We start from the raw sequence: 24,913 nt of genomic DNA on the forward strand, positions 1-24,913 counted from the left end.
GAGAGGGATACCCAGTGGTGGCTGGTGACATTTGAAAGTGGTGTGGCTACCTTTCCTCCACAAATGTTTTCCATCCATCTCTATGCTCGATGTAACATGTAATTTTTTCTTGCTTCTTTCTTTCTTCCGGAAAGTAACCCAATGTCCCTTGTATCGCTTGTTCATTTCTGTCCTAGAGAGACCCTCTCTTTGATTTCGCCATGGCGCCTACCACATTAATGCGATGTGTTCTGCCGAAAGCCCTTTGTACCGCCCACTGTAGCTTCTGCTAGACTGTGCCTGCATCACTAAATACAGCGTGTCCATATTCAGAGAGCCATGCCCCTTTCTCTTACAGTAACTGGCCATCGGACTCCCTCGGAATGCCTGCACTGACAATGACAAGTTATCATCTGAATGCCTTTGAAATCCTATTATCGGTGAGTCAAGCCGTAATCAAATATCGGCCGGCTCTGTGCTCTCCGCCGAGCACATACACATCTTCTGCCCCGCAGCTTTTCTCACCCAGCGCCTACACAAGCCCTTGTCACCTAGCTCAAACACACCACTCTTGGCACCCAGTGGCATCACGCACCTCTTGTCATCCGTCGCCAGCACATAACTCTTGACACCCAGCATCAACACACAGCTAGTGTTGCCCAGCGCCTAAACACAGCTACAGATATTGTGGCCAACACTCAGCTCTTGCCGCACAGTGCCAATTCCAAGCGCTTTTTATGTAGCGCCAACATGCAGCACTTGTTGGAAATGTCTTCCCAGCTTTTGCCACATATCTCCTGCCCCCCAGCTCGTGCTCCACGTCTTCTACTCCCAATACCTCTCAGTACCAGTTCCAATCACACCCTATAGGGTGTAGCGGGTTACCTGCTAAGGCATACGCTTCAGCAGCGACCGAGACGTAGTAAGCGCTATATACATTTTAAAATACAATGCGTTACCTGTCAAAAGTCAAGCCCCTTTGCTCCTGATCCTAATGGGCATGCGCAATGGGCATGAGCAAACAAGTCAAAACACAAGTCCGCATGCGAAAATTCGCCCTCCGTCCCCACTCATGCGCACTTGTGTTGTGCTGCTGCCTGTTGAGGCCCCACTAGTCTGACAAAATGTCAGTCAACATGAAGCCAGACCGCCCACCCCCTTCAGTCTTAGAAGGGGGTGGGCAGGCCGACGTCATGCTGACTGACATGATTGTCAGTTCTCCCTCGGCGTCTTTGAACTTAAGTAAACTGAATCAGTTTACTTAAGTTCAAAGATGCCGAGGGAGCTGCGGGCGGGGGGCTATGCCCCAGGCCCCAATGGATGCACCGCGCCTGGGGATACCCTAGAGATCTGAGCGGCCCGGGACTCCCTGGCGGTGGGCAGTGATCGCATCTAAGCCACCTAAAATAGCCGTAAACAATGTGTCAAACTACTTCACACCGGCGGAGAAAAAAACAGGTGGGTGACCAGGAGAGTGTTGAATCTGGTATGGCGCTGAGCAAGGAAGACCTGTTAGCGTACCTGACGGACTTCAAGACTTAACTTAACACCAAGGCCACAACCCCCCTGCCTGACCTAAAGTTGGCCGCCTCAGTTGGTCTCTCCATGATGCTCTACCACTCATGGACAATAGATCTGGTCATCGACGGGCTGTGGATCCCCCCTCGGCCGTCACCTACCCAGCCGGACATTGGGCAGACGTACCTTCGTTTCTCTGTCGTACCCCCCTCCTACCCTTTAACCCTACCCTCTTCCCGCTCCCTTGTTCTTGCCTTCTATCCCTTTAATGTGTTTCTGTTGAGACCTAGCTATTTGACCGATGCCCGGTGGAGCTACCTGATAGCTGAAGAGGAGATGGGCCGTCACCTACCCATCCGGACCTTGGGCAGACTTTGCCTTCGTCTCTCCGTCGTATCTATATAAAACTCTATAAATAAATAAATAACAATAAAAAAAAAAATATTCCCTGAAAACAAAAGGATCAAGATAAAAACAGGAGGATAGCCTAAGTTAGGCGCTGTTTCTGGGAGGAAGCAAAGGAGGATAACGAGAGACGAAGACGGGATAGTGACCAATCGCAGCCAAGCCTTTTGAAAGGACAAGGCAAGCCTTTTGAAAGGACAATCATAGTCACCAATAAAAAGCCAATGGGCGTTCTGTCAGCCCAGTAATGTATACAACAGATTGAGAGACAGCGCATGCGCTGTCAAAGCTCGACCTAAAAAACCTATGAGAAGGGAAATTTTGGTTAAAAAAAAGTACAAACAATGAATTAGTTTCTAGCATTTGGAAACTAATTGAAAGCAAATTAATTAATTCAAGTATGAAATAACATATATACAATTTAACGTTCGTTAGACAGAAAACACAGCAATCAACCGAGATTTGAGTGAACTAAAATGTATAGTAAAATTGGCAATTTAATAATTTGAGGTGGAGAAAAAAAACATCCTACCACACCAAGTCGGCTCTCCCTTAGACAGTCCTATATGCCAAGTAGATAACCAATTTTCAAGATTAATGGCATTTACACACTTGTAAAAACCATGAAATGGGCAATTTTGGTTAAAAAAGACATCATATGAATTCGTTTCTACCATTTCGAAAATAACTTTAAGCAAATTACTTCATTTGTGTACGAAATAACATGCAAACAATTTAACTTCCGTTGGACACAAACCACCATAGGAGACAGACTACAACACAAACGAAAAACCTAAGAATTAATCTAATAGCAATATTTGAACAAAACAGTATAGGACCAAATAAGTACCGCTCACACTAGAATGAGAACTGCACATAACAAATAGAAGAGGTTCTGGACAACCGAAATCTGACAGCAGATGCACCTGGAACTTTAATACCTGACGAGCTACTGCACCAACATGTTTATTTTTATAGAGATGGCAGGAGAACACATCAACTGAGATTTCAATAAAGTAAAATGTATAATTAAATGAGTAACTTAATAATTTTTGGTAGTGGTAAGATACTCAACCACACCAAAGTGGCACACCCTTGGGCACTGCCTTCCTGCCAAATAGACAAACTTGGCCACACTACAAATTGGTTTGAGGGACAGGGTTATATCTTACATAAACATGCTACAGAGGTCACCCACTGACTTGAACATTTTTAAACACAGGCAAAAGCCAAATCTTTCCAAAAACAGAATAACCAGTTGTCTAATTTGCCCTACCACAAATACAAAAACTAGAGAGCATGGATTTCTGAATATTGGAACATTCACCAAACAAAACTGGGCATCCGGTGAATGAAGAACAACAAGATAAGCTCCATCTAGAGAAGATTTAAAAACGACAAACACTCAATATAAAAACTGCCACCATCCCTGTGCAGCACACATTATGGAGAGGACTCAAACATAAGTCTAAACATGAAACTAATAACCTTTTACTGCAGTGCTTTCTCATGACACCCAAATTCCCGTCTTGAGGCATCTGTGTGGAGGTAAAATGGAGGCCATTTCTATACATTTCATTTTTTGGGGAGACCCACCCAGGTGAAGTTAGAGACCAGTTTCCAAATCTTTTTCAGACTCACCATTTTTGTTGGTCTTCTTCAGCCGATATGTCAGGGGTTGCTTTACAATGCTGCTCACATCTGGGTCATTCCTAAATTTCTTCCTCTGAATCTCCTCAAACCATTCTCCCGTCACTCCGTGGAGCCATTTTATGTCTCTTTTTGCATTCTGAAGTTTACTGAAATTAAACATCACAATCATTTAAATGTATGATCATGTTGATGCAGAAATCTTAACAATAGCATTAGGGAAGGGAGAATTATTTAATATAAGACCACCGAATGGATAAAGAAGCGCAAAATAAAATTGGGCAGAGATCGAGATCTATACAAGTTATCCAGAGCGGGTCGACCTGAACCTTCCACGAGAATGGCTTTTAGAGGAAAAAGAATGGAATGGCATCAAAAGAGAGCGATTGAGACCTCCTCTGGTGAGGAAGGCAGAGAGAAGAGGGGGCAACTTGAGTAAGGCTGGCATAGGGACGAACGAAGGCCTAGAATGATACATTGCAAAGACACACAGGGGAAAAGCAGTCACATGGTAAAAGAGACCTCTAGAATTATCTAAAGGTTCGAAGAAGAGTCTAGGCGAGAGAAAGCAGGATTTCCAGGAGATGAACAAGACAAGCCGAGGGACCTTCAGTGTAAAGTAAATCACCAAGATGATGCAGGTGCATAGAAAGAGAGACACTCCAGGCCAGCAGAGGTGGAAGTGGAGATGGATTGGTTCTACAGCAAAGCAATATTAGCCAGCGGTCTAAAGGACCAGTTGTAAGGGTATCAGAAGGCTTCATTTGCACCAAATCTGGCCTCATTCTTAGGTAAGGGGACAGCAATTTGTCACTCTTTATAAAGACAAACATCCATGCACCAGAACTGCTAAAGGAAGACGACAAACAGAAGGAAATGATAAAGACAAACAGAAGGAAATGATAAAGAAATAGAAGGAAATGATGGGCCGCTTTGACGAATCTAGGTGGTGGGGTACAGTACACTGCCGACCTTCGGGTGAATTGCAGCGGTAGGATCTGAGACTTCAAACAGGCAGCAGAGACAATACCTTCTCAAAAATGACAAGATTATAAATGTGGGGAACCTGAATTCGAAAGGTAGAGTGGGAAGACAGGGTTTTGAGGAGGAAGGTATATAGTAGCTAAACCTCCAAGTGTGAGACATAAGTAGGAATGAGAGCTCAGAGATTTCCATCCAGAAGAAAGTTGGCAATTAAAGCATATGTCAGAAAAAAAGGAGACAGAAAAATAAATTTCGCTGGAGAAAGACAAAATGTAAGATGAAAAAGTTACAGCAAGAAAAAAATGCTTTAGACAAAAATATTTGAGAGAAGTTGACATTACAGTAGCTACATTTTAATCGTATTTTCGAGGTTATCAATAGGTTTCTACTGGTATTTTATTGATTACTTGTGAGCTAACTATTTCCAATTGGTACAATGTTTGAAAATGCTGAATATTTTCTAAAAATTTACTCCCACACCACAATTTATTCCAATTAGTTTGTTTTCGCATAGTGCAGTTGCTGTCACATCAAGGCGGGGTTATTGTACAATTGCACATCAGCAACTTCATCATGTGATCCGCAGTTTTGTTTTGTGCATTTTGTTAAGCTGTGGGTCATAATGGGCCGAGAGCTGTAAAACGTCCCTGTGATGACTTTGTGAAATCCCAACATCAAATTCATATTGATAAGCTGAACACCAACAGGTTCTAAAAATCAATTTTCATATCCACCTGCAATTACTAAATTTTGATTAACCATTTAAATACGGATATGAAGTTGCGTAATGTGGGTCTTTAATACAACACATAATGCACACACTACAACCATTCCTGTTTCTAGGCGCTATTAATGCCCATTTCCATGGTACTCAAATCATTGAAAGGCTGAGTCGGACAAGCCGACGTTCAGACCTACGACCATCAGGCCTCCGAGAGGGTGCTCAGACAATTAAGCTATTTTATCTTTAAAACAAAGGCAGACAGAGATGAAAATCTGCAGTTATTGCGACTATGTAAGACTGGCCTGGTAAACTTTGGACGCTGTTGGCTGTGTAAACAATTTCTGACTTGGGAAATAAATATGAGTAATAAACTGTAAGAAAGGCATAGGTTTTATATACTCGTTCAAAATGACAAATTCCTGCAACTTGTTAATGATTGATTAAGCTGAGCTATACAATGCCTTCAACTACTATGCTGAAGTTAATGCAACAATAATCCTTTAATGGAAAGGTTTTGTCTAGATGTCTCATCCAGCTAGGGGGTCACATAGGGAGAGGACAAAAAGTTACTGATTGTCCAGACCATGTCGTTAATGCCTGAGTTTCTTTTAACTTAAAAAAACAATAACATTTCATCGAAAAAATACAAATCAGCAATTATAAAATGTTAATCAATATGTGAATGAATATTGTCTCGGAGTGGTATGAAACAAGCAATATAAAACCAGCCTACCCATCTAAAATGACGAATGCCGTAAGCTGCAGTAATGATGCTCCAAGCCGCTACCTTCCATGTAAAACACAAACAAGACTACTGCACAGGCTTCCAGAAAACCATTCATGCTACATTTACTGGTAACTTGAGGAAGAAGTTAGGATTTAGAGCCTTTGAAATGATGACTTCATGATAAATTGCTCAAGTTTGTTGGCACTTGACTAGCTGCAGAGAGCTTGTGTCCTGAATCAGTGATGTGGCACTAAGCTGTTAGAATCACTGATTATTGCCAGGGTGATTATTAATAGGTTACCATAAATAATCATTACACGACTCCTATGCACAAGAAAGAACAGGTCTGCACAAGTCCATATCTATAGATGCTGTGCTGTAGATGAGCATATCCACTGCTTCTCTGCAAGCAGACCTGCACTTTTGTACAACTCACATTTCTGCAGTTAATGCAGCCCACCCTATATTATAGACCACTAGAAAGCTTTGTATAGAATAGACATTAAAGCCACACAATTGTATATATGTGGAGGACAGTTTATAGAATAAAACTGAAAAACTAAAATGGAAAGACATGCAGTCAGACAGAGACTGAGCAGAGAAGGGAGTCAACAACAACAGTTGCTATGTCATGAAGGAATTCCAGGCTGCTCCCTCAGGCCTATCTGAGAGCCTCTCACTGACTCTCTGCTCTGAGGGAGGGCAGAGGGCAAAGTGTCAGGAGGGGAGGGGGACAGGATGGTATAGAGTGTGGTAGGTTGGGTGGCTGGTGGGGAGTTTTAATTATATTTGGGACAGGGAAGAGAAGCCATGTTCTAAATGGCTTCCCATTAACCATCGGCCCCTGTGTAGCAGCTAGAAGAAGGGGCAGATGACTTGGGGGTTATACAAACCATAAAATTATACATAGGTCATGAGTGAATAACGGGGTGATTTTAACCTCAGGTTTCAAAGTAACATCCTAGTCAGCTCGAGCTTCACTCTCATGGTCCATTTGATGTCACTCAGAACCCCACGGTGATAAACCTCATTAGTCATGGTTACCCATCTATAATTCTATAAGTAAAGCCCAGGGCTACAATGATTGTATCTGCATAGGAGTAGAAGTGTTTATAACAGGAGAAATGCTGGTGCAGCCATCACTGCACCATTGGCGTGTGCGCCGATTGGGAGTTGTAAGTCTCCTGATATTATTAGCTTTCTTTTTAAATGGTCTGTATGGCAGATGTGTGTGTGAGTACTGTAGGGGTAGATGTTTCTTGGGGACTCAGCCTTTTACAAGGTGACTCAAACCAAGCTGTGCTTTTACAGCGCGGTCCAGACCACAAATGCATCATTACAACGCATTCCTTTACCACGCAAGACAACTTGCCTTCGGGAAAGAATTGTTGGACTGAATTTGGACTTCAAGTCCAACACTTTCCATACTGTTGCACAGACTGGAGTTAGAATAGTAAATTGTACTATTCCAAAGTCCAGTGCTTTCCCTAAGGCAAGTCACTGTAACAATGTGTGTGGGAAAGGAATGCGTTGTCAAGACGCATTCGTGGTTCAGACTGTGTTGTTAAGAGGTGTGTGGCAATTGCATGCATGATCCCAACATAAAACCGTTTCTTGTACCAGCCAGAGCAGAAGAGCACGTGAAGTAAGGAAAAGAATTGTGATGCGGTGGTGAAGAGAATACATTAGTTAGTGGTAGGAGACTAAAGAGGTAGGAGTCAGGAATGAAGCAGAGAAATAGTGGAGGTTCAGACCCACAAATTAGGCAGCTAACCCCGAAAGAAGCCTCCATACACATAGCCCTGTGGTGACTATTATTTAAGAGTTAATCTGAGGCTTCTCTAGAGAGAAATAGTTGGATCCACAAGCTGTTTGGCTTCAGTAAATGAACCTCCCCTCCTTAGATAAATAGTACTACAAGTGAATTACCTGAATTTCACCCATTAGTGTTAAGAAAACAAAGGCATTCACTTGGTGTGCTGAGGTAATACAAGAGGACGGTCAGGTGTGACTGGAAAGATGGTGCTGGATGAAAGTGAAGACGAAAAGAGCCGGGGCACGAGAGAGACCTCCTGCTTGTAGATCCAACAAGAGATTCATCTCAGTCACGTTGAATATGTATTTATATGGTGCATCACGTTTAGCAAAGGTATAGTGTCATTTATTGGTAAGTGGTGTGGAAGGTTGAAACTGAAAGCAAGACATTTATTAAAGCTGTGATGTGGCGACAAGTGACACTCTTTTGAAGGCGGCAACTAAGGGGTAACAGATCTTTTGAAAATAAAGTTTTGGTTTAGAAGACTTTGTTACCAGTATATTTAGTTCTATTTTAAAGGTAAATAAACTAAAAAGTGTTTTACACCCAAAAGAAACAGTGCAGACAATTATTTTTTGCAGCACACTATACACCTTACGGTCTGCGTTGAGGTATTTGCAGTCTTGCCTTGGATAGACACTGTCTAACCCTCCTAATTAGAACTTGGCAAAATGGAAGCACATTAATAATTTGTTTTTTTAGCGAATTAAGATCCTCAAATATGATTAAAAGGTGTTATTTCCTGTATTGTAACCACACATCCTTTAAGCGTTTTCAAAAAGTTCGGACCAACTTAACCACAGCCCGATTGGTTAAAACTAGATCCTTTCTGTTAGTCACATTAAAGTGTCTATATCACTAAAAAAAAATATTAATGTTCACATGCACTACATATAAGCATTAGCATATCACCTAGTCAGCTCTAAATTCAAGGGACCAATTAAAACCTACTACACTTATAACATGTTCAAGGGTCAGACAGAGTATGCACAATGAAAACACTGCATACAATGACAGAATAAAAAAAATATTGGTCATACAGGTGATGCTATTGCTCGTGTATTTGTGCAAAAACAAAAATGAGAAAATACACGAAGAGACCACTAGTTACAGTTCCTGCTCCGGATATTCAGGCTTTTCTGAATGGCAGGTTGCCGGTAAAACTTCTCACAATGGCAAAGTATTCCAAAAAGGGGCAAAGATCGAGACATTAAAGAAAGACACCTCCAAGTCTAGCTTTGCAAACTGAGATCTGCTCAGCACTATCTATCTATATAGCCTAGAATTCTAACAGGAATATAAAAATTTAATTTATATCAGAGATGTTTTAGGCTTAATCCCTCGTGAGCCATATTGACCTGCAACAGGATTTATGGCAAGAGACAATCAGTGTAGAGACTGAGTGGGAAATAAGATCTCTATTAGTTACTTCAAAGGCGGTGCATGGAAATCTTTTGTAACAGCTGTACATGATGGAAAGAATAGCTGCTAGACCAGGTGAAAGAGTTCCAGCCATTAAGTCAGGCTGCTACTACTGATTCTTCTTTTGCCTGGACAAGAAAACCGTAATGTTCTATAATGATCCAAAAGACCAGGCTTTTCACTGATGCCCTTTGGAGCACATTGTAGTTGGTGAAAATGAAGATGGTCAGATTGGTGAGGGAGCTGCCGATCACCTCTGTTTTGCCCGAATCTAATTTCAGTAAATTCTGGTTCATCAATTGTCAGACAGAAGCCATACAACAACAAAGGTGCGCATCCTTATGGAGCAGATCTCTGTGTCATCAGTCTATGTGTAAACGCTGAGCTCAAAAGAGTAAATTAAGCAGGCAAAAGGATGGATGTATCAAAAGTAACTGGTGATAAGGACAATAGAAAAAAGGAGAGAGGGAGGGAGGCCATCTGCGAGTAGATGGAATTAATGGCAGTGACACAGTCTATAGCCTTAATGCAGATGCCTGCTTCGGAGAGGCGAAATTTCAAAACAGTGTATGACATGTCAATAGCAGCCGACGACCAAACACAAATCTCGCTATGATACTGGTAATGTCCAAGAGTCTCCTACGATCATTAAGGATGGATACCAAGCTAATTTTCGTCCCTCAGGCTCAGCCAAGAATGCCTTAAAGCCTTAAAGACAACCATATGCCTTAATAGAACTAGACAGTTGCTGGATGGCAAACCTTTTATTATCTTTTTAGGAGTGGGCAGTATAGATATGGGAGACACATAAGACAGTATTGTAGGGCACAGAAACTACTTGAAAGGAATTATCACCAAGAACCCAGAATCTAACAATCAATAAACGAGGTGTCTGGATAATATTACAAAAAACAGAAATCACTATAAAGAGAGCAAATAAAGGCAGTGCTATAGTAAAGTAGATGTGGACACAGAGTACTACCAAAAGCTTATAAAGGAACATGTTGAAGAGAAGACTACCTATGAATTACTTGAAACAAATCCGACTTTCCGCTCCCATTTAAATGTGGAAGAAACTCTTGGAAGAGCATTAGATAGTGGATGGACAACAGGAGATAAAATAGAATGTCACTATGTAATAGAAGGATCAAAATAGAAGAGTTTTACTGAAAATTCAGAATAAGCTGTGCTAATTTGAAATGCATATTTTATTTTAGAAGGAACAAGCCAAACAACCCAAATAGTCATTTGAAGCAAGAATTTAAGGTTTGTGGCAGCCAGCAAGTGAGAGTAACTGGCAGTCTGGACTAGCAAGCCAGAGCTTGCTTCTGGTACAGGAACAACATCCCAGAAATCGTGGAAATGTGCATTCTTATGCTTTGGTGGAACCACAGACTATCCAACAAGAAACTGAAAAGTTGCCATAAGAAAGAATCATATCTGTTACACATGTCTTTATGGTGGGGGGAGGCAGATTGAAATGGAAACCACTTGGGATGCAGCCTTGTGATACCAAACTCCCTCGATTTGTACCCGCACTGTAATCCTGTTTTGGATAAACAGGCAATTGCACCCAAAAAGGAATTACCTGTCCCATCATTATCAAAGCCTTCGACTCAGGCAAAGACAGTGATAAAGTGACTAGCTTACAAAATGCAATCTAGTCATTACTGACCATCCTTTCCTCCTTCAGTTTCTATCGTTAGTCTTTCAATCTCATTGAAATAGTTCATATGCTCTTTTATCATGTCCTACGCTTCCTAAACATCCCTTGATCTTTTCCATTATTCACTATTAGAACGAGGGCTTTAAATTGGCATCTGGGGTTCTGCATTGCTTGTATGCAGGATTGATCAGGACATCCCCTATAGCTGGGTTAGCTTGCCTTTTTCCAAGTAATCGCTGTTTTTTTTATATTGCCTAGGCTACCTTTTGTCTGTTGTAAACACTTTGCTAGATTAGTCACTCTACTTCTTGAGGCCTCATATGGTTAGTTGACAAAAAAACAAAGTAAGGAGTTTTAGCTAGTAGGTCAACACATAAAAAGGTTGCAAGTTTCCCTAATCTGAGCATTTGGCACTGGTCTACAAATGAACTAGAACTCCCATGTAAATTAAGTACCAAAAAAAGTGGAGATCACATCGAAGGGCATAATATGATTCATACACTCTTTTTTTAATTTCAAAGAATTTTATCGGGTGTTGTGCAAAGGAATCGAAGAAAAACAGTAATGTGAATATATGCCGGAGTAGGCAGGTACACTGAATATACTCGTACAAAATTAGATAACCACTGTAAGGGGAACAGAAGGAAAGTTAAACATACAATATTTCAAAACAAATCTTCAGTGGAGAATAAAACATCAATAAACAGTGGATGAGGAGTTTTACTGCATGAGTGTCGTGTGTTTCCTGCACGGCCCATTGTCTTCTTCTCTATGTTAGCCTAGTTTTGCACTTTGCAGACAGCGTCTCCTTTGCACACCTTACTACAATAAAGACGCTTAACTTTGTGCCAGACTGTATTTTTACACAGAACCTGCATATGATTTTGTGTTCTGTTCTTTTTCTGGGATTTAGTCTGAACACCATAGACAAGGTCAAACAACTATGCCCCTGGTTGTTGTCTATGGTCAGGCACTAACACCTAGACTTAACACAAGAATGCAGCTGCTGTTTGTGAGTCAACATGTCTTGTCGTATAACTGAGGACAGGTGTTCTAAAAACACACTCTGAGCGAAGGTCCTGAAGAAAGATCGCTGTGTCAGCGGAGATGCAGAATATCCATCTATGTATGCTAAGGTACAGGGTCCGCCAAGAATCCAAGAGATCTTTTAAATATAATCGCTTAGCTTTGGTAGAAAGGGGAGGGTTTAGGCTAAGCTGTTTCATAACATGACGGGGATTTTATGGTATATGGTTTGTTAACCATTCTAACAATATTTTTGGTATGCATTTGTTTTCTAATTGTTACGGGTCCAGGAAGCCCTGACTAGGGAAAGGAAGCATCTTTCAGGTGTACCTCAAATAGCGTACGAATGAAATCGAACATCTGTAGTTTTTTAATGGAAATTCAAGGCGTTTGTTTTGCCATTGAAATAAATTTTAATAATGTGTCTAGTTTCTGATGGAACTCTCGATTCATACACTCTTATGAAGCAGACTTGGGGAGACACTACAGGTATTCGGCAAGGATAAAATTATCAGAGTGTACCGTATAATGTGTAAAATTGGGCTGCTCAGGAGTCCTAATATGCCTACCAGTTTTAGAGGGAAATATTTGAAGAAATCTACTCCAGATATATTTCATATCTACTACCAACGCAAATGATGCACCCTGGAAAAGACTGTCCTTGAATCCAGCAAATTGCTGATGACACTTCTCCATTTATGGCTGTATGAAGGAGAGTTTAGATACCGATTAATACAAGAACTATCTAATCTTTATTTAATCTCAGGGTATGAAACCCAAGTTACCTATCATTCCACTTAAAAATGAGCAATACTTTTAGGTTACCAAGGATCTGCTGAAGACCAGGCTATAGAATAATGGCAGCAGCTTATAGGTCAACTCAAAGCAACCCCTTGGAAGCAGTGAAAAGATGGGCTGTTCAACTCTACCTGGCCTCTCTGGAACATCCAGAACTAATATGATACAGTCTCGTCTCTTTTGTATGACGTTGGGGTCTGCAGGGCAACTGCAGGTGTAAATGAGTGGAAGTTCTCTGGCACACCATAATCTTGCTAGCATGATATGATTACACGATTTAGGTCCATTTATGTCCTATCTGCCCAGTTTGAAACTCAGAAGACGTGATGAACATTTTTCTTGCCAGTTGTTTCCAGAATTAACTGGACAAGTAGCTTCTTTCTTGCTGTAGCCGTAGGATCTAGAGGAGAGACTGTAAGCATTTTACATTTCTAAATTACTCTGGTTTTTCACGGTAAGATTGAGGTCAGGGTTACTGGGACTCAGATGACCTCTAGGACCATCTGAGCATGGACCAGTAGCATGGCCTAGTGGAAGAGAGAAGATTACATGAAATAATTTTGTTTTTTCCTCTCTTCTTTCCGATCAAGTTCTTAAGGCGGGTCCATCCTCTCTTTTGCAGCTATCTAACACGTTTGTGCTATTCCTCTCTCGGGTTTTCAGAACATTTCTGCATTAAAGATTAATTATTTATGATTGGCTTATTTATTTTAAACAATAATTAGTAAATGAAATATAATTTTTTTATTTATTCAAAGGTAACTTATTTTCGGAATGTAAAATGCTGGCTTCCTAATCCAAATTATGATGATGGCAGCAGACAATACTCCAGGTGTGGCATTTCTTGCAAGCAACCCATATTTTTATGTAATTCCTATATCCGGATTTTTAGTCGGGGGACTGTCCCACCTAACAAGTCACAGCTCCTCCCCAGAAATCAGTACCATATACTAAACTCTTCTATAGGGGACATACAGAAACTACGATGTTGATCACCCCCATGTGGAACATTAGGGGCCGTTTGAGGGGCTTGTTTGTCCAAGGCTGCACAGCACAGACATGGGTATGGGTATTTAAACATCCATACCAGGCCCAAATGGCTTCCACACATATCGGGCAAAGGTCATTGGACTGAAGGATCTCCGCTACCTCCTTAGCCTTTAATCACAGAGCATCATAATGCTGGTCCCTCAAAATTCTCATAAAGGTACACATCTACGCTAGGTGTACAAGCCATACTAATGGTGGCTGGACCTTGCAATCCCATTGTTGTAACTAATAGAGCTAGTTCTCGCTATGAAAATAACTGCATGGCTGGGACATTAAGATTCCTATGCCACGATCTGTTTGCACCTGCAGCTGGCTTAGCTCCATGATTAACTCTTTCGACGCTATTGACGGAACCGTTCTGTCACGGCTCGCGGGTGAGCTGTGCTCATGACGTGAAGCGTGGCTCAGTAGTGAGAGGCGGCAGACCCGGAAGCTGAGATCGGCCGCGGACCAGGGTTCGATTCCCCGCCTCGGCGGGTCTCGGGCTCAAAATTCCACGGACTCGACAATTCTCTCGCTCCGGTGCCTACTCGACTCACGGGGTCACACTCTGCGACTCTGGGCAATAGCTTGCTTAATCTCCACTACGGCCCCTCGCGGCGGGATGCCTGGCTTTCACCTTGTGGATACCCTGCCGGGGTATCTCACAGGGGAATACCAGGACGGGTTCCCTAAGCAAGCGCCTTGATACCTTCGGGTGATACGTGCGCTATATAAGTCGCAATACATACATACATACATGACGGAACGGTTCCGTCACGGCCCGCTCGCCGCGCCTGCGCGGTGCTCATTTCGCGCCTGCATGGCGCGTTTCATTAAGCGGGCGGGGCCGTGACGGAACCGTTCCGTTACAAGCACAGCTCACCCGCGAGCCGTGACGGAATGGTTCTGTCACCCGCGCAGGTGACCCGCGCGCCCCCCCCCGCGACCGTTAGCGCTGTGGCGGAACAGCCGCCGCAGCGAAAGTGTTAAGGGCTCCACCCACACAGGACTATGCAGGGAGATACCCAGTGCCCAAGGCCACCCACGTCTTTGGTTGACTAACATTGGTAAATCTGCATGCTTGCCTAGTGGCGGATCCTCCGCCAATGCAGAGGAGCGTCACCCCACTGCTTTATGCAGTGTAACAACAGGAAAAATAAAATGATAACTCGAGGTAGCTGCTGTGAGGCCTGTTGGTGTATAGGATGGTGTTGTATACAATAAACCACTTTGAAACCTACTGTGAATCCGACTGTGCACTGCGATCTGTCTTCAAATTTGCGGCGAGCAGAGTAAGCCTTCTCAATACCAAACATCAAAGTATTGTGGCTCTTCTCATCAGCTGCCAAGTGATCCTCATACAATGAACCCAGAATGTCAGTGATTGGAATGCTAATCCCTGTAGATGGTTTGTTTCCTCAACAGTGACCATTGGCAAACAATACAGACACGTTGTGGTTAGCACTCTTGAGGACATCAACGGCTGGCATGGACTATTGCCGCACTACGGCACAATGGCGTTACGGCCATCACTCATTACATTTTGTCTGACCACAGTGTGACAACATTATTGACTTCACAAGAGCAAATCACACAAACATCACTAAAGAATATGTTGGGCATCAACTGGGCATATGAACATTAGTTGTTACAGCTAACGAGACGAGAAGGAGCAAACACAGTCTACAAGAAGTCTCGTGCTCACTTTCTACATGTTCCCTTTTACTTTACACCAGTGTCACTCTTTTTATAGAATAGGCACTGTGTTTTAGGACATGTACTTTCCTGAAGAATTCAAGTGTTGTCACGAATCCTGTAATAAAGAAAAATATTATAACAGTGGGAAAAATCTGCTGTTAATTTCATTTTTCTGACAAAAACGGTTATTTATTCTGTAAACTGAAAGAAAGGATTTGAAGTACGAAAGAATTTACCATTACTGTGATTTGTACAACTTTAAAAAGTTCAATATTTTTCGTGAAATTATATTTTCAAGTAACTAGAATCACTCTGCTGTCTTGTCGGACACATGAGTGGTCAATGAACCAATGTTGTTCGATACCAGCGTTTTCTATGAACAAAGGTTACTTGGGTACCATGTTAGATATTGCTCTTTTTAGTGTTTGCTTAATGATATATACTCTCACCAGGCAAAAAACAATACTTCGACCATTTCCCTAAAGGACTTCCAATTAAGTGAGAAACATTGAAAAGGGTATTGACACATTATACAAGAGTTTGGATACCAACTTAACAGCTTAAAGGAACACATCTTTAGTAAAGCATTGAAGGCCGTGAAAGGAAAGCAGATATTTGATCGTTCATCTGAATTAGATGGTGAGGGGTAACTTTTAAATTAATAAGAAATTTGCATGAGAAAATTTGACAAATATTTGCAGAAACGTTAGCCCTGCATTAGAACCTCACCATTTTAAAATGCATGTCCAACATGAAGGAGAGAGTGTGGAAGACTGTCACAGCATTAAGAAAAGTAGCTTCTGCCTGCATATTTGGAGCTAGCACAGAGGAGAGGAACCAGCTTATGATAAGATGTAATATTGACAAAGCTAGAGGAGAGCTCCGGCTTATGTAGAGCAAAAGGAAGAGAGGAAGGTTGCACAGAGTGAGTGCAAGAGGTTGATGTGAGAAAGAAAGATGCAAGAGGGCAAAACGCATCACATTTTAAAGGGATGTGGCAATGCCGGACACATGGCCAACAGCAAAGCGTATCCTGCATTGAATGTCTGGTGTAAACATTTAATTCATGAAGGACACTATGTGAACTGCTTTTGGGATGTAAGATACAGAGTTAAGATGCAGGAAGTGAAAGAAGAATGTGAGGATATTGTACCACAAGTTTCAATGAGTCCTGGGATTTCTAAGGATGTTATCCTGTCAATAAAGTAACACTTAATAGGATCAATGTTAACAATATCGTACAAAAGAAACTGGATGTGAAACCGTGTGGCTACTGAGGCAGCCAGTCGAGGAAAGGGAATATTTTGACTGAAATAAAATTAGAACATGGTGTACAGAAAGTATGATTTATGTCCATATGTACAGTGTTAGCGTGCACAGTTGCTTTCATTGAAAGGATTGGGGTATTGTTCTGAATCTTAATGCTGTTCCTGCTCTGCAGATAAACAATGTTGATAAGAATTCAAATGTATTTGTGAAGTAGTTGCCAGAAAAGTGCAGTTGTGATGTAAGTGTCGGAGTCTGAAAACTACTGCATTTGTGTCGTGCTCATTTAAAGGGTTGGAGAAAAATGATACAACCACTGCAAGAGTAACACTTGCTATGTACTGGGCAATCAACCATACAATTCATGAATTTTGATTGAAGAGTTTTTCTTTAAGGTAGTCACAGACCACTAATAACAGAAATAAACATTTCCATAGAAAGATCACAATCAGGTGTCCTCAGGAATTTGAAAGTAGGTTATTGGGACGGAGGATTTTGTGACTGTTGTTAAGCATAATCCTGGCGTAGAGTATAAAATGGCTGATTGGTTGCCTAGGATGGTGAGCGCATCTAGTACAAAAAAATGAATTGTCCTGGTGGATGAGGATGTTAAATGTCTTGTACCTTCGGGAGTTATGGTGAGTGGAAAGTAGAAATGGATAAGCGGAACTACAGGAAGTGCGAAAACATCTGATGGAAAGTTGGAGAAACGAAAAACAGAAAAGCAGGACAATTTTTGGCTGGTGAGAAATGAAGTGTCAGTAGTTGATAGAATATTACACACAGGAATGATATTGGTGTAGCCAAATGGTATCAGAAAGCAACTTACTGAGTTGGCTTAATTGGGTCACCTGCAAATTTACAAAACATAGGATAGATAGAGGAGTGAATTTTGGTTGCCACAAATGGATTTGTTAGTTGAAATAGACGCAAGACAATGTATAGATTGAGCACACAGTGAGAAAATTATGAAAATAAGAACCTCACCATGGGTTGTAAGACATTACACTCAAAGCCCTGGTAGGACAATTTCTTTGCCATGCTTGGACCTGTTTAGGGAGAGAGAGTTCCTCAATATCTTCTGGTGGTGATGGATATGTATTTTAATCGGCCTGAAGTTCTAGCCGCTGCCAACCACAGTGACAGTCATTAAGGTTACTGAATGCGTTTTATTAAGAGAACGAGAGCAAAATCATGAATGCATTTTAACAGATAATGGAGTTCAGCTCACCTCAAAATCATTTGATTTTTTTAACATGATGAACCCTATATGCCACCCGTGTGCAACATCCATTATCCATCGGAAAGAAAGCTACATTTAGCTGCGTGCTAAAACAAGTGAAAGCAAGTTCTTTGTCCTAGCTTCCCTGCACAGCTTGAAGAAAGGCGTGGTTCTTTACATGTTATCAGATATACACTAGGTAAGTAACCACAGCTGGGGGTGTGCCCAGCCCAGACTGGCTTGCGAAGAATGTGAAATCAATCAAAAGAGGATTTATGTACCTAGACAGTCAATAAAGGAACCTGCAAATGCAAAGCCTGTAACATCACAACAAGCTGTGCTGCTTCACAGTCACTCTCACTGGATGGCCACTAGTCGACGCCAGAGCAAATAGACCCCTCGGTACCTTAAAATCCACCTTCGCTGCCGAATATCCCTGCACATCACCTTTCAGCCTTAAGAATGTTTTCGGCATAGAAAAAAACACACTCCTCAGTATGAGCAAAAACATATTACATGTTTGTGAATTTGAATGAAACCACGTGAAATTGAAGGGTTAGCATGTTTTGCAAGGAGGATTAAAATGCTCCTAGAAAACCGAAAGACCATTAAAATAGACACAAGAGAACCAGATTCTAAAATATCTCCACGTGTCAAGTATTTGGGACCTGTGCAGTAGGGAAGCCCTCACGTAAGCAGATACTGGACCGGCAGGCTGGGTCAAAGTCAAAGTATAATTAGGTCGAGCCTACATGCAAGCAAGCGAAGCTTGCTTGCTGTCTCCTCGAAACCTATTGTGAGCCGTATTTGGGAATGTGGACAAGAGTCAGACGCGCGCTTTGCTATTCGCAGTTTTGACCGCGGGAGCGCGCTCCTAGCTACTTGCTGTTTGTGCGTCGTCAGTTTTGCTTTCGAGCCAGTGCCCCTGGGGAGCCTCGTGGGCTCTGGAGAGATGCCGGCACTATCGTTGGAGTCCCACACTGGGGACTCCAAATACCATGGCCCCCGCAGACCTCAACATGCTCCGAGTACCTCCTGTCCCCAGAAACGCAAGCACGGAGCCCCACTAACCGGGACTTCTACTCCGCAGGACTCTTCCGGGGAGACAACATGCCCAGTCAGGTCCCGCTCCGGGGCTGCTCCCTCCGGCGTCAACGGGCACAGGGACACCGGCACTCGCTCCTTGGCTTCCCGGGCGGACGCCGGCTGCACGCAGGGCTCTCCTCTCTCCTTGCGCCAGCCACTGCAGCCTGCCTCCTAGGAAGCTCCGGTCGCGCTCGACTTCCTGCTTCTGGTCAGGCCCCGCCTCTGTCTCGAGGAGGGCTGCCTGACTTCCGGTCTATTCATCATTCCCGGGAAGGTATTGGGAAAGAGTCTATTACCTAAGCGACTTGTGTTCCCTGCGGTTTGCAGAAGTGTTCGTATCTTTTGAAGAAAATCCCTAAAGGCCGAGAAGAACAGAGAGAGAAAGGGCGCTTTGATGGGTACCAGAGAAGAGGATTAGCACAATGTTCAAAGTTTGATCACGCAGCTCGGATAACAGAGCCTGCAGTGTGAGGCCTGGAGCCCGACCCCTGTCACCTGTTGCCCGTCCTGCACCGCCCGCTGAGGCGCGCGGCCTCTTGGCTTAGCACAGCTTTTCCCAGCGCCTCGTGCAGCAGGTTCCACCACAAACAAACACGAGTTTACTCTGCGTGTGGTGGGAGTGGGAACTAAAGAACGGGAGGGACGGCTGTGGAGCCGAGCTGGCTGTGCTGCAGACAGTCTTGGGAGAGCAGGCCCCGCCCCCGAAGAGACCCCCCAGAATGAATCACAGCTGCTTGGACCAATGTCAGTGAGTGACTCGAGCCCGCAAAATGTGTCTTGTTCATCTGCCAGCAAATTAAATACAGAAATAAACTTGCCTTTATTTGTTCTATTTCAGGGCTTAGGAAATAAAAAACATAATCTGTAATGGATTTTTTGATTGTTTTCTCCTGTCGACACTTTTTTCATCCCGCAGATGCTTCTCGTTGGTTGCATGTCCAAAGTGCAACATTATTGGAGTGGGGTGGGGAACCTCAGAGAGCGATATAACTCTAGCAAAGGCTATTTTTGTAATTTCATTAGCAGCAATGGAAAGTACACCGAGTTGCCAGCCTGCAGCCCCATCTTTCTGAAGGCTGATGTTACTGTTAGTCATATTTAAGCATGAAAACTCAGCCAATAACGGGCCATATCTGATGAAGTTCTGGTAACGGTTCGGCCAATCCTGTGACTGACTCACAACACTATTTAGGAGCACAGGAACTAGTGGTAAGCTACACTGCACGTAAAGTGGTTGGTTGTGTGTGTTGATTCATTTTGACTAACTACATCCTTAAGTTATCGAACACATCTGCACTTGCTTGACTTCTATTTGGGTGCTGCAGAGCTCACAATGTTACCAACCTAGAGCAGCGCACCTACATATGGTTAAGGAATCCATACTGTATCTGTAAGAATCAAACAAACACCAGGGAACCAGCAGGACACAGGAACACGAGCATAAACCATAGCAAAAAGGAAAGGTGATTTAAATTAAAAAAACTCTCTCTCTCTCTACACTCCTCTCTCTCTACACCCCTCTCTCTACACACCCCCCTCTCTCTCTCTCTCTCTACACACCCCTCTCTCTCTACACCCCTCTCTCTCTACACCCCTCTCTCTCTACACCCCCCTCTCCCTCTACACCCCTCTCACTCTACACCCCTCTCTCTCTCTACACCCCTCCCTCTCTACACCCCTCCCTCTCTCTACACACCCCTCTCTCTCTCTACACCTCTACACACCCCTCTCTCTCTCTCTACACACCCCTCTCTCTCTCTCTCTACACACCCCTCTCTCTACACCCCCCTCTCTCTCTCTCTTTCTCTCTACACAACCCTCTCTCTACACCCCTTCTGTTCTTGGATTTTCGTCACAATTAAATACACTTAACATAATATTCACAAAAGTTATTTCCAAAAGTGTAAGATATTGCCATTATAAATTACAATAACTTTTATTTAAGTATTAATTATTTTTAAAAAAAGACATTGTTATTTGTAATATCAATACATCTAAGTCACTTAAATACAACTCATATTGCATTACAAGTGTCACATTTGCGAAAGTTAAAACTATTGGCATTGTAAATGACAAAGCTATTAATTTAGCTATTTTCAAAACCAACACATAAATACAAAATTTGTCATTTACAATACCAATAGCTCAAACTTTCCTAATGCTAGACCTATTGCATTGCAAATGCTTGTTACTGATTTATGGACCCCGTTCAGACTGTTTGATATGTGTGCGAAAGGTCAAAAATAACATTTTTCCACAAGCTCAGGTTGGAAGTGATGGGGGGGCGAGAGCAGACAATGGGGCTACAATGATGGAGACAGGGAAAGAACAGCGATGAACAGTTGTGAAGAAGAGAGAGAGAAAGAGAGAGAGAGAGAGAGAGTGAGAGTGAGAGTGAGAGTGAGAGTGAGAGTGAGAGTGAGAGTGAGAGTGAGAGTGAGAGTGAGAGTGAGAGTGAGAGTGAGAGTGAGAGTGAGAGTGAGAGTGAGAGTGAGAGTGAGAGTGAGAGTGAGAGTGAGAGTGAGAGTGAGAGTGAGAGTGAGAGTGAGAGTGAGAGTGAGAGTGAGAGTGAGAGAGAGAGAGAGAGAGAGAGAGAGAGAGAGAGAGAGAGAGAGAGAGAATCGAAAAGTGTAGCAGTGAGAAAAAGCAACACGCACTGGCAACGACAATAGGTTTAACCTTTGCAAAATCTATTGGCTTTGTCAGGGTTTCTTTTAGATATGTTGCACAGAAGCGTGGGCTGCTGTGGATCCTGGCTTTAAGTAAAGGAAAAAGGTACTATGACTGCTGTGCAATATGTCTAAAAATGACGGGGAGCAAGCAACACATGGGTAGTGTGGGGGCAAGGGAAGAAATGAAACAGCGGGCAGCAGAGGTGAGAACACCAGTGTGTGTGGGAGGAGAGAGAGCGGAAATGGACAGAAGGAGGAGGGTTTTGGGGCTGGAGAAGGGGTTGAGACCCCTGAGTGCTATGCACCCATATCAAAGGAAAAAAAGAATACCTGGAGGAACGCAAGGCCAGTGGAAGGACATTGCCCACAAACAGGAAGCTGTGCTAGGTCCAAAGCAGGAGGTGTGACAAATAATGAGCAAGGAAACAAGAGTGACAGGGAAGCCAACCAATGGTAAGTATAGGGAGGGTTGTAAGCCCATAAAGCTTTTTTTCAATAGAAGATTGATTTTGCCGACACTGCTTGCACGCTGTCTCAGGTGAAACCTAAAAATGAGGGATCTTGAATATTTGGAATAGTGCACCAAAAGGCTTTGTATCCAAAGTCAATAAGGAAATGCGTACGAACAGGTTTTCCTTTTAATTCTTACTTAATTTAAACAATTCAAGTTCTTTGCATCAACGCACAACATCCTGCCAACGCTTTTCGTTCAGTTTACACTTGAACTTCATCAGGATTCTTTTAATAAACATTCAAATGATTGTCCAAGTTTAGTCCAATGACATTTCACGTGGCAAGATTAGCATGTATTTATTCTCGATATGTTTATCCGTCACGCCCAGAGCTGGCCAACTTCAATGGGACATGGCCCCATATTAAGGCCACAGGTTTGATAGCCCGTCAAATACACCATAAGGTCACAGCCACACATCCATTTTTACCTGGCTGGAGATGTGATGTTTATTAAAAGAGCCTTGATGAATTTCAAGTGTTAAACTGAACGAAACGCGTTGGCTGGATGTTGTGCGTTGATGCAAAGAACGTGAATTGATTTAATAAAGGAAGAATTAAAAGGAATACCTGTTCGTACGCATTTCCTTATTGACTTTGGATACGATGCCTTTTGGTGCACCATTCCAAATATTCAAGATTTCTGTTCTGCGTTGCAGTTGCACCGAACGACGGCAGGTGCAGGAATTGTTGTGCACATATGTACAAGACACTGACTTAAAAGAAACAGACCAGTGAAGTGTGGCTGTGACAATCAGCTGTAATTTTGCTTGATTGTTGCCTAAAAAGCAGGGAGCAAAAGAATAAATGGAAAGTTCGAAAAGTGGAGTAAAATAGTTCTAGGAACAAAGTTCCCCGTCCGCACCAAAACCCCGTCATGATAATGCCGAAATCTGAGATATTTTAAGTTTCTGGCTACTCACTTGTTTGGCACCTTTGAGAAATAAGTTGCAACTGTGCAGAAATACATTAATATCTTTGAAGACAAGTAGACAACTTTATGTATAGCCAGACTAGAAACATGGGCAGACTCGGTGGGCCTTATTGTAGATTCCCAATATGGGTTCCGAAAAGGGAAAGGCACTGTCGAACAGTGCCTGAACCTTGCTTTGATTATAGGGAAATACATGAAGGCAATGAACTCTTCCATCCACCTTGCCTTCATGGACCTCTCTAGTGCATTCGACACTGTGTGTCGAAGCAAGCTGTGGGAAATGATGGATGCTATGGGTTTCGAGGAACCATTGATTTACCTGTTACGTAGACTTCATGAAGCAACCACAGTAGCCATAAGGTTTGGCCCAGGCGGAGAGAAGACTAAATCTATCCCCTCGACTGAGGGTGTCCGTCAAGGATGTATTTTAGCCCCCTTTTTGTTTCTAGTTTATACTAATGGGTTGGAAAAATATCTGTTGGACCACTGCCATGATTTCCCGAAGGTTAATGGCAGGAGTATACCGATGCTCTCTTATGCCGATGATACGGTATTAATGACACTTACAGGAAATAGCATGCAGCAATGTCTTGACGCTTTTCACATATTTATGCTGGACTTAGACCTGAAGGTAAATTTTTCTAAATCCTTTGTTATGGTCTGTGGCCCAAAGGGCACAAAAACCAGAAAGTTTGTAGTGGATAGTGCCATTATTGAAAAGGTGGAAAATTTTAATTATTTAGGAAACCTTTTCAATAATAAATTAAGTTGGGCCCCTTTAATGAAGACCCGAGCACAGAGCGCTAGTCGCTCTATTGAAGGTCTGTTTCGTTTTTGTGGGAAGCTGGGTCAAAAACCCGTTGATCATTTAAAATCTTTGTATAATGCGAAATGTGTGTCAGTAGCTACCTATGGGTCAGGAGTTTGGGGAATTGAAAGCCCAGACATTATACAAACCACTGAGAACAAATTTTTGAAGCGTCTATTGGCCATCCCTTTAAGTTCTCCAAATAGATTTGCCCATGAGGAGATTGGTCTGAGCTATGTGAGTGATATCATACACCTCTCCCCCCTACTATTATGGGGTAAAATATGGGTATCGGAGGATCTACAATTATCCAGAGACATCCTTTGTGATTGTTTAAAATTGTCAAAAACGAATAAGATCCCGTGGCTATGTTATGTTAACACAACACTCCACAAAATAGGCCTTGGTGACATTTTTGATAACCCTGAAAATATTCGGGGAGATATTAAATCTGTTATCAAATTGAGTTATTGGAAATCCTCAATTGTGCATTCAATGGTTAGGCCTCACGCTCTTAAGGTTAATTTTCAGCATCAGTTTTACTTAACCTTTATAAATCATATGCAATGGCGATTCTATTTGACAAGGTTTAGGCTACATATTTTGCATTTTCTTTTTGCATTTCCAAACCAGGGGAGCTGGTGTGAGAGACTGTCCCCCTGTCCTTGTAATAATAGGGTTAGCCAAAGTACTATGCATTTTGTTCTCTTTTGCCCCTTATATAAGGATCCGAGATCCAGGTTTATTAAACCGATCCTCAAGGAAAAGCAACCATGCCATTATAAAGAGGGTTATGACCACTTGTTAACCTTGTCCACATCTGATGTTTGCTGTGCAATGCTAAATTTTATACGTGTGTCATTTATGATTAGAAAACGGTATGGTTAATTTTGGCTCTATGAATTTGTCTTGTAAGCCCATTTAACGTTATCTATGCTTTTCTGCTATTGTTTTTCCTATAGGCATCAGT

At 42.4% G+C, this 24,913-nt stretch overlaps 1 protein-coding gene across 1 annotated transcript in view; it reads right to left on the reverse strand.

Annotated features, from left to right (window-relative positions):
- The window catches only part of EXPH5 (exophilin 5), a 482,109-nt gene that overhangs the window by 131,809 nt on the left and 325,387 nt on the right, over positions 1-24,913 (reverse strand). The window contains exon 2 of the mRNA XM_078657054.1: positions 3,544-3,701. Within this exon, the coding sequence (XP_078513180.1) occupies positions 3,544-3,701 (158 nt within the window). The remainder of the gene's footprint in view (positions 1-3,543; positions 3,702-24,913) is intronic.

The sequence above is a fragment of the Lissotriton helveticus genome, chromosome 8 (genome assembly GCF_964261635.1).
Source record: "Lissotriton helveticus chromosome 8, aLisHel1.1, whole genome shotgun sequence".
NCBI classification, from domain to species: domain Eukaryota; kingdom Metazoa; phylum Chordata; class Amphibia; order Caudata; family Salamandridae; genus Lissotriton; species Lissotriton helveticus.